This window comes from Camelus bactrianus, chromosome 17 (genome assembly GCF_048773025.1).
Source record: "Camelus bactrianus isolate YW-2024 breed Bactrian camel chromosome 17, ASM4877302v1, whole genome shotgun sequence".
NCBI classification, from domain to species: domain Eukaryota; kingdom Metazoa; phylum Chordata; class Mammalia; order Artiodactyla; family Camelidae; genus Camelus; species Camelus bactrianus.
The window spans coordinates 45,193,117-45,203,314 of NC_133555.1; the positions used below are offsets into that span (position 1 = coordinate 45,193,117).

A 10,198-nucleotide genomic window follows, 5' to 3' on the forward strand; every position below is an offset into this window, starting at 1 on the left:
ACTGGTGCTTAGCAAGAGCTATAGACTTCTTAATAGTTTCAGAGAAGAACGCTTTACAGTAAGTGGAGCTAAGTGGGTGTTTTAGTAAGGTAATTGTTCCTTAGAGCAGCAGATGTGCTTCTATAGCTTTCTTTCTTGGAGGTTAAAGGAACTTGTCACTAGGCCATTAACTACATTATTTTTTTTTTTACAGGCTAAATATATATTGTAACTATTTGGTTATTTTGTTGGTTATTTTGGCTTCCAGTTGGATGGAAGCTAAAGATGATTTAGGTAAATAGCTAAACTGAGCCTCAGATTGTAGTTTTTGCCATCATTCTGATTCTTGCCATTAGTATTGTGGCTTCCTGTCTTCTTTCCTGGTGTCCAGATTGCCACAGCCATAATTAGGGCGTCCTTTCCCGATTCACAGACGTTGTCATCGTCATTTGTAACTCTGGTTTACGGCCCTTGCCTTTTGTGTTGCAGATGCTCCATTCTCGCCTGCAGTGCTTACGTGGCTCTGGCGTTGGGTGATAACCTCATGGCTCTGAATCACGCAGATAAACTCCTTCAGCAGCCCAAGCTGTCAGGGTCTCTTAAGTAAGTGTGACTTGCCCTGCGTGTTCCTTGTTTGTTTTGTTTGGAGGTTTTCAGTTAATGTGTGGTGTGCTGCAGCTGCTGCTGCTGTTGCTTTTTTTTTTTTTAACTCTCGCACTTGAATATATGTTATAGAGAAAGCACAAAGTTTCTTTTTTTTCTTAACTTTTTTTTTTTTTTTTTTTGAAGGGGGGAGGTAATTAGGTTGTTTATTTAATTTTTAGTGGGGGTACTGGGGATTGAACCCAGGACCTCGTGCATACTAAGCACATGCTCTATCACTGAGCTACACCCTCCCCATCAGAGTTTCTTAATTTGGTAATTGTTTATTTGATAGTGAAATTTTTTTCACTTGTTGCACCTCAGGGGTTAGCGGAAGTGGCACTTGCTGCGCTGAGCATTTGGAGGCAGGGACTCTGGACTCCCTAGTGTCCGCTGCTGGGCCCAGCCGGAGCATGTTGTCACATGTTAGCTCTCCAGACAAGATGAGTCCTCAGGGAGAAGTCCCACACCAGAAGGAGTGTGGTCAACTTTGAGGAATGCAATTCAAGTAAACAAATAAGAATTTTAAAATAATTTTCCAAACTACTGTACCATTTCCTGAGTACATGAGTTTTATTCGGATTCCTCAGATGCCTCCTCAGCAGCAGTGTCACTGTCATTCTAACTTCTCTAAAGCACTTCATCCTTCCTTGTATGGAAGTAGAGTAAGCTGCAGCATTCTTTCAATCTCGGTATGATGCTGATACTAGAAATTCTATCTAGGACCACAAGTCCTCTGCATAGCATTAAATGAGGGCAGTTGTTTTTCCACTCACCCTGTGGGTATGTACTTAAAATCTGCAAAATATGTTCCTTTGCCTTTTAAAAGTAGCGTTGTGTATAACATGCAACACTTAGAACTGTGAGGTCATACTGTGAGGAGCAAGTCTGTTTAAATAATGTGTTACTTTATACAAACATCTAAAATTAACATTGATTAAGGTTGTTTCAGGTCATTGTTCCCCAAACATACCTTGTGTTTTTGTTTTTGTTTTTAAAAAGATAATGAAAAACATCCAGGAACGTAAGAAACTTTGTCCTGATTCAGATAGGAGTGCTCTTCTGTGAGAAAACCCTGTCTCATGTCGAGACCTGGGGGGCCCTGAGCTGAGTGCCGGGCACTTGGTTGCATCTGCGGCTCCTCCGCTCCTTTCCATCACCCAGCCCTGCGCATTCTGGCCAGAACCGTGGCCTCTGCCCCGCCAGGAGCGCGCCGCTCGGGCTGTGGTGTGCGTGGCATCGGTAGAGCAGTGCTTTGTGTTTTCCTTTTGAACAAGAATGAAACACAAATCCTCGCTGCTTTTTTTTTTTCAATCCTCTGGCTGACGTTGTAGCCACTATTCTCAGATAATCCCGACTAGGGTGTCTACCTGGCGTTCATTGGAGGGTTTTTAACCTCACTTAGTAGCTTCTTTCCTCTGAATGTCAAAGCAACAAAATTCTTAGGTTATGTGATTTCTTAGCCAACTTTGAGGGATTGGCCACGGCGTGTCTGATCATTTCATTTTTAATCCCTTAACCATTCTGTCCTAGCGTTGGTTTCTGATTAATAGCCAGGCCGCTGTCTTTCCAGTGAAAATAAACAGGTATTTCTCCGTTTGGCAGCCCAGATCCCACAGTTGCTTCCCAAACACCTCATCAAGGAGTTCTGGGCTTTGAATGTCAAGAAGGCATTTAATTTGGTTTTTTTAAAAAAATTTTAAGTAAATTCACAGAGAAGAGTTTGAAGTAGTTCTTTGAATATGTTTGTGTTTTGTAATGATTATTGGCTTATGGATGCTGCTTTAATGAAATTTTTGAAATACCTTATTTCAGAATATATTTGAAGTTACTTTTTTTTTGTTTTTGTTTTTTGGTCATTTCTGTTAGTGTTTGGTGGGGAAGCAAAATAGAAGGTCATTACAACTCCAGCGCATTAGAAGAAACTGCTTCGTAAAGAAATAGCTCTTGAGGGTAGAGTATATAGTTCAGTGGCAGAGTGCATGCTTGGCATGCACAAAGTCCTGGGTTCAATCCCCAGTACCTCCATTAAAAATAAATAAATAAACAAATTTAATTACCTTCCCCCCAACAACAACAAAAATAATGAATTTTTTTTTAAAAAAGAAATAGCTCTTGTGTGATTAATGTGCATACATCCCAGAAAAATGGTCAAATTATAAAGAGGCTAGGATTCAAGGACCCAAATCCATGTAGACAGATGCAGCTGAGACTGGCTGTCTAGAGGAGGTGAGACCTGAGCTGTCCTTTGAAGGGAGGAGTTGGATTTTGGCCTGGCTTTGAGCCCTCAGAGGCAGGCAGCAGGGTGTCCTGCCCAGGACACTGTGTCTGGTGGGAACAGAGGACTCCGGAGGAGTGAGGGTGAACTGAATATAGGAAACTGGGACCGAATTGTGGAGAGCTTTAAATCCATCAAAGTTTAGTTTTGTTTGCTCTGTCTTGTTCTCAAGTAGAAAAAGTCATTTAAGATTTTTAGTAAGGGTGTAATATGTCTAAGACTAGTTTAATTTTGAAAAATCGATCAGATGATCGTGGGGAAAATGGCTCAAAGTCAGACACTGGAAGGAGCAGGCTCTTGGAAGCCTGGAGGCAGCACATCTGCCAAGTGGGAGTCAGATGGATGATGTAGGAGGGGGAAGCCATTGTGAAGTTAATCCCACCCAGCCTCGTGCCTGTTTGACTGTTCCAGCACCGGAGGCTGGAGGACCCTAACTGTGATGTTCCGCTGGAGGGCCTCCATCCTCAGTCATGCCTCTCATTTCAGAACTGTTCGTGTTATTTTCTGTATACATAGAACAGCATAAATTTGCTGTCTTAATGAGTATGTGTCATTTGCCTCTACTCAGCTAACATAAAAGTTATTGTATATTTTAAGATATTTTTAAAGAGAGAAAGTTTAAGTGACTCTTAATCCATTTATAAACTTAAATTTCAATTTAAATACTTGAAATATGTGAAATGTGAAACATACACAACACCAGATTTTATTACGCATTGGGTATTTTTGTGATGACCTACTTTTCAGTTTGGAATCTTTTCTTCCCCCCCAAATTTTAGGTTTTTGGGCCATTTATATGCTGCAGAAGCCCTCATCTCTCTGGACAGAATATCTGATGCTATTACTCACTTGAACCCAGAGAATGTCACTGATGTCTCCTTGGGGATCTCTTCAAATGAGCAAGACCAAGGTTAATGAGGACACATTGATCAAAACTGTTCACCATTTCCACTGCCTTTCTGTTATAACTTAGGATGTGTGGAAATTTAAGGGCACGGTTGTGAAGTGAAGGGAGTTCTAGGTCGGCACTCCACAGTATGGGCTGTACTTTGTACTAGTTGTTTGCTAAGTTGACCTAGGAGCTGATTATCACATGGTCTAAATTCTAACTTTTGAAAGGCTGGTTGTGTTGGAACAATTCATTTTGATTTTCATACTGTATTTTTCTCTTCGGAGGGATTCCACAATCCAGGGAGAGTAAAAATACTGCATTCACGAGTCGGTTTTCAATCATGGCTAAGTTTTTGAAGGAGTGAAACCAGCATTCACTCTGTTCAGGGTTATTTCTCAGGCGTGGGGTGGTGATGAGTGGGAGCATTCCAGTGTCTTTTAATAGAACCTCCAGCACCTGGAAAGGAAAAATGTTATGACATTCCTTTAATAGTAGATTTCCATTTCATGAAGAAAAGTAGGTTTTTAGAAAACGGATTCTGTTGTCCTGCCCCCTCAGATTTTATTTTCATGTCTTTGTAGGATCAGACAAGGGTGAAAACGAAGCAATGGAATCCTGTAAGTAAGCAGCTTTGTCAATACTGAAGTAGCCGGGCCTGCGTCCCAAACACTTACACTCAAGCCTCTGTGTCTTTCCTTTGCCACCAGAGGAGTGGTGCTGGGTTTTATCTTGGGCGGATCCTGGGGGCAGTGGACTGGGTCGCTCCCCTGCCCTTGGCCGTCCTCTTCACCTGGGTCTGGTCTCCTCCGCAGCCGGGAAGCGGGCCCCTCAGTGCTACCCCAGCTCCGTCAGCTCAGCCAGGACCGTGATGCTGTTCAACCTGGGGAGCGCCTACTGCCTGCGGAGCGAGTATGACAAAGCCCGAAAGTGTCTCCACCAGGTGAGGCAGGGACGCTGCCAACCCCCTTGTGAGGCAGCCAGCAGAGGGTTGGAGTTCATGGGCTTCGTTGTTTGTTTGAGGCTTCTGGTCAATTTGTTAAACGTTTGAATGTTGCTCTTCCAAGCATAGTCTTGCAAGGTAAACAGCTGATTCTTGTTGCAAATGAACCTGGGTGCTTATTGGAGTTTTTTTCTGATGATTTTAATCATGAAAATTTCAAAAGATTGGAAACCATCTAAATAAGGATCTCTTACAATGGTGTGTCCATATAGTTAAACACAGTGTAGCTGTAAACTCTGTGGACTGAAATGATAAGATAGCCCAGACATATTAAGTGAAAAGAACAAGATGCAGAGCAGTTTTGTATAGTCCTATATATGCATAAAAAAATCTCTAAACAGACACACCAGCAACTGCCAACCTTGGCTGCAGGGCAGGCAAGGTAAATACTCTGTAGCTGGAACACTGAAATGGGAGACTTTTCACTGGATACTCATGTGCTTTTTAAAATTCTGAATTGTATGAACCTCTGTCTATTCAGAAAGTTAAATTACACCTTTTAGAAAGAAGGGTTCACAAAGCCAATTCTAAAGAAATTGCACATACAGTAAAGGAAGCGACTGAGATGTGTAACCAAAATAGACCTCTGACTTCCGGCACTGGAAGGGCGCCTCGTCAGCAGGTCTCAGCGAAGGTTGTGATCGGGCTTCTTTAGGTCACCTGCCCACCCTGGACTGATCATGAGACCCGTACCTGGAGTAGGGGATCAGGTACTGCCACTGAGGACTTCACCAAATTGGAAAGGGCTTATTCCTCAGAAGGGTGTAATTCAGCACCCTGACTGCTGGGCTGAGCCCAGGGAGTGAGACAGTAAGTCAGTAACAGAGGCACAGCCTTGCCCCATGGACCTTACAGTGAGGAGCTGTCCTAAAAAGGGCATTGCAGGATCAGAGGGTGTGCAGAATTTTGCTTCTAATATTGAAACTTTATGCCAAATGGTGTATTCACCAGCAGCACATAAGCGAGCCTGCATCTCACCAGGTGTTTACCAGAGTACCAGAAACTGAGATGAAACCTGTTCTCGGGAGAGAAGGTGGCTTTTGGAAATTTCCTTCCTCTGAAGAAGGAAGGAAGTGTGTCTTCCTTCCTTGTTGTGTCTGGAAGTGAAGTTTTTCCATGTAGAAAATGACCATGAATATTTAGTCAAGTTAGGGCATCGGGTCAGCATTTCTGATCCAAAATCAGGAAAGTTATAAAGTGATGGACTGACTGTCCAGGGAGCATGTTTGATACTCCCTGGGAGCTGAGTGCCCGAGTTAGTCGGGTGAGAGAAATGGGGCGCTGCTCTCCGTGGCAAGGCGAGGGTAGTTAACAGCCCTGGTGAAAGTGCCCGTGGACAGCGGCGGCCGCAGCACGCAGGGCCTGTGATGGGAAGTCGCAGTGTGCACGGTCCCGCTCGGGTTCCCGTGCAGCAGGTGGCCCCGGCGGCTGCCGCGCTGGGAGAGACAGATGGGGTCAGGCCTGGTTCGGGGTCTGAAGGGGGTTTTGTTTTGGTCCCTTGGTTTTTAGGTTAATCCAATGGCTGGACCTTTGTTAATTGGGAGGCCCCCCGTGCCTGGGAGGGCAGAACAGTGATGTGTGAAGAGTTGGAAAGGGCTCCAAGTAGATGTTTCCAAGGTTGCCTGCCCACCACTAACCATTCTGAACAGCCAGTAAGCAAAATACCATTCTCTCGTAAAGTTGTTGCCATGAATTCTTGTGTTTTTGAAGAAGCTGCAGACTGTGGTCAGAGCAAAGAACGATAAATGACCTGTGCTAACTAGCCAACTGGAGTGGAGGTGGAGATTTTAGTACCCACAAAAATGATGTAAAGATGGCCTTGCCCGTATAAAGCTAGGCCAAAAGTATCAAATCTTACTTTCTAAGTTGAGTTTTGTTATACCTCAGTGATGTGGCAGGAGGAATAAAAGCCTCCCAGCTTCGTTCACAATGTGGACCTTGGGAGCATGTGCTCTGGATGAGAATCTCCACTAGCCTGAGATTCCTTCTGATTCTGCCAGGAACGGGCCTTGTGCGTGCTTCTGGTCCCCCAGACATCTCCCACGTTCACACCTTGGCCCGCAGTTCTGTTCCTCCCCATCTTCTCCCAGGAGGATGTCTATCCTGCGAGGACTAAGGCAGGCTCCCCTCGCCCAAAACCCTCCACTCGAAAGAAGCTGTTTTCTCTCTTCATGTTCATAGTACATCCACTTCCCTTTCTCCCTCACAGTTAGGAAAATTTGTTTGGATTATTTTTAGTTATTTGCAGGCTTGTTTATTGTCAGGGTATGTCCCTGTCTTACCGTCATGCCTCACTCTGGTCAGTAAAGATTTCTAAAGGACACTTTCTGATTAGATTAAGGGGAGATGCAGAGTCTGGAAGCATGAGCACCTGAACCTGGAGGGGGCGATACCAGGTGATAGGGAGTTGAGGAAAAGGCAGCGTGAGGCCACAGCATGAGGCCCAGGAGGACCCAGACTTGGGTCCTTTAATCTCAGCACCTTTAATCAGAGCGGCCCTGGGGTCTTTTTGTCAGGACTGGATCAGAGAGGCAGCTGCTGGCTGGTGCTCTGGCTCTCAGATCCAGGAAAGGACGGCATGTTGCCTAAACAAATAAATTATTGTATTTGAGTAAACTGTGCTGTTTCAGTCCTTAAGAAGGGAGACATCAAACATGCTTGGTGGTAGATATTTTTCCTGTATTTACAACCTCCTAAATTTGAATTCTTACTCGTGACATTGGGAACCGGCAGCTTACAATATTGGGTTGTTACTTGGGAAGACAAGTAGACGTGCAGATTTTGACAGAGGTGTACCTGTGTCTGCGGTGAAGAAGTACCGGCAGACGGGAGTGTAGTCACGAGTGTCTGAGCACCCACCTCACAACCAAGTTCAGCCAAGAGGCAGAAGAACCCCTGGCAGCTGAAAACCAAGAGGGAAGAAAAGCTTTCTCATACTAAGAACTCAGTGTGGACTAGGTAAGGGAAGATTAAAATTTAATTTAAAATTACATCTGCTTTAGGGGGAGGGTATGGCTCAGTGGTAGAGCACATGCTTAGTATGCATGAGGTCTTGGGTTCAATCCCCAGTACCTCCATCAAAAAACTAACTAAATAAATAGAACTAATTACCTCCCCCTGCAAAAAAAAACAAAAACAAAAAGATAAAATTACATCTGCTTTAATCGGTAGGGATTAAGACAGCCAGCTGAGGGCCACCAGAGCAGAACTATAGTGGTCCCCAGTGGGCTTGAAGAAGTTTGCTACCTTGTCATTCATTGGTAGGCTGACGTGTGTGTGTCTGTGTGTGTGGCATTACTTGGAGTTTGTATCTTAAGCTGTTGGTTTTTCATGGGTCTCCTTTTTGTTTTGAGCAAAGGCGGCTTCAATGATCCATCCCAAAGAAGTGCCCCCTGAAGCCATCTTACTGGCCGTCTACCTCGAACTGCAGAATGGTAAGAGGTTCTTCTCTTGAGTCAGGACTGTATCCATCCCCTCAAAGAGCCCAAGATTTTTGATGTCTGCTTTTTCCCTTCAAAATGGAAACTTTGCCTTCCTTGAAGATGTTACCCATCCAGTTCTTCTCAACAGGAATGTAGCTAAATCCAGGTCACAGCTCTGAGGCATATACCGCCTCCTGGATGTAGCTTGCTAGAGGAAAGGCTGTGGGCCCCACAGGAGAGGTGGAGTGAAGCAGAAACGGAGAGACGAATGGGAGAAGGGAAAGGGGACGGAAGTAGCACGGGCTGTTAGTCATACCTTCCTGTTGACCACGGGCCTCTGCACAGGGCTCCCCTCTGACAGCTGAAGAAGGGGCCCCCGGCAGGCCTTGCCCCCTGCGAGGCATGACTGCTCAGCGCCTGCTCTTAGCACCCTCCTTCTGCGCAGTCTCCCTGTAGGCAAGTTCTCAAACTGGGCTAAACCCTCAAATCAGTGGGGAACTTTTAAAAATCCCATTGCCCGGGTCACACACTGAGTTTCTTCCCTCGGAGTCTGGGGACGGAACAGTGGTGTTCTGTGACTCCAGACCACCGCTCCTCCACATCACCTCTGCCCCGCTTGCAGGGTTCCCATGGCTGGCTTTGTACGGGGTGGCACAGTCATACGCTTTTTTTAATGGGAAGTGTTTTTATAGGTAATACCCAGCTGGCCTTGCAGATCATCAAAAGGAATCAGCTGCTCCCTGCAGTGAAAACTCTCTCTGAAATGAGAAAGAAGCCAGTGTTTCAGCCTGTCCATCCGATCCAGCCCATCCAAATGCCGGCTTTCACTGTACAGAGAAAGTGATATTTTGCTTTTGGAAAACTGTTACCTGAGACCCAGGGGAGTATTTACAAGACCTTTTTAGTTGCATCACAGCAAAATGAATAAAAGACAGATGATGAAGGGTGCTAGTTTTGAAGGCACAATTTTGAAACGATTCTAGCCCATGATTTTTTGTTTTGCCAGAAGCTTACTTAAAATTAAGGATTCACAAACTCATTTTCATCTCTTTTCCGTTCATCGTTGCTAGACTATTAATTTTGAGCCATTATGTGAGATGCCTGTGTCATAGGCAATTAAAACACAATCTTATTAGAATAGTCTTGTAGAATGCATTTTATCTTTCTTGGAACTACTGAGTGTTTTGGCCTCTGAGATTTAGTGTTAAAGTTTTAAAAATGGAGAGCAGAACAGAAGCAGTAGACGAGTAGCCAGTCTAGAGGCCGACCAGGGCCGAGGGAAGGGGCAGCTGATGTGTTGTATGCCTAGTTGTGACAGTTGTGACGAAAAGGACCAGAAAATGCTTAATAAGACCCACAGGGCTAGCAGACGAGTTAAGAAGAGATGACTGATCTGATAGGAATCAGTCGTTTTGCTTAAAAATTACAGATGAAGACAAACAGCGTTCAGGGCACTTGCTCGGCCTCCTGTACCTGGAGGCAGAGGCAGTCGTTCTGGAGTCTGTTAGCAGGGAGTTCAAGGTTCATTGCTAACCCCTTTGCAAATGCAAACAAGAATTTAAAAGCTTCTTTCCAAGAGACAGGTTATGTGTTGTGTGGTTGACATGGCTGAAATTTGTCCGTAGGGTCGATACACTAACTTCAAAGTAGGAAAAAAAAACACACTCTACAGACTTGCTTTAAAAAAACTGGTGGGCCCCTAGTTAAGATCACATTTGGTAGAGTCATCAAAGCTTGTCGTTAGGATCATCCCTTGCTGTTGACATCTCTTCGGTTCCCTACTTTGGAGACCAAGTTCAGGTAGGGAAACATACCAGCTGAATCTACAAGATCCTCGGTTTCATGGCTGGAGAGGGGAGCGTTTGGCTAAGCATGTGATTTATCCAGAACATTACCTGAGGTATTCCGTTGCTCACATCAGTTGAGTTAGGGATCTACACCGGAACTGAGGATTTGTGGTGTGACTGGACCTACTGTCCACTGCT

The 10,198-nt window shown here is 44.8% G+C and overlaps 1 protein-coding gene and 1 non-coding gene across 5 annotated transcripts in view; both read left to right on the top strand.

Moving 5' to 3' along the window:
- The window catches only part of CNOT10 (CCR4-NOT transcription complex subunit 10), a 53,982-nt gene extending 44,730 nt beyond the window's left edge, over window positions 1-9,252 (top strand). For 2 of the 4 annotated variants that reach the window (XM_010959657.3, XM_010959656.3), the window contains exons 14-19: window positions 469-582; window positions 3,679-3,809; window positions 4,373-4,408; window positions 4,604-4,731; window positions 8,150-8,225; window positions 8,906-9,252. In XM_010959657.3, the coding sequence (XP_010957959.1) occupies window positions 469-582; window positions 3,679-3,809; window positions 4,373-4,408; window positions 4,604-4,731; window positions 8,150-8,225; window positions 8,906-9,057 (637 nt within the window). In that variant the 3' untranslated portion in view covers window positions 9,058-9,252. Of the gene's footprint in view, window positions 1-468; window positions 583-3,678; window positions 3,810-4,372; window positions 4,409-4,603; window positions 4,732-6,300; window positions 6,444-7,524; window positions 7,750-8,149; window positions 8,226-8,905 lie in introns of all 4 variants that reach the window. The other 2 variants (XR_006726654.2, XR_006726655.2) reach the window with 2 other exon arrangements.
- Window positions 7,796-7,868, top strand: TRNAT-AGU (transfer RNA threonine (anticodon AGU)). The gene has a single exon. It is a non-coding gene; the product is annotated as a tRNA-Thr (tRNA).
- Window positions 9,253-10,198: the final 946 nt, after the last annotated feature.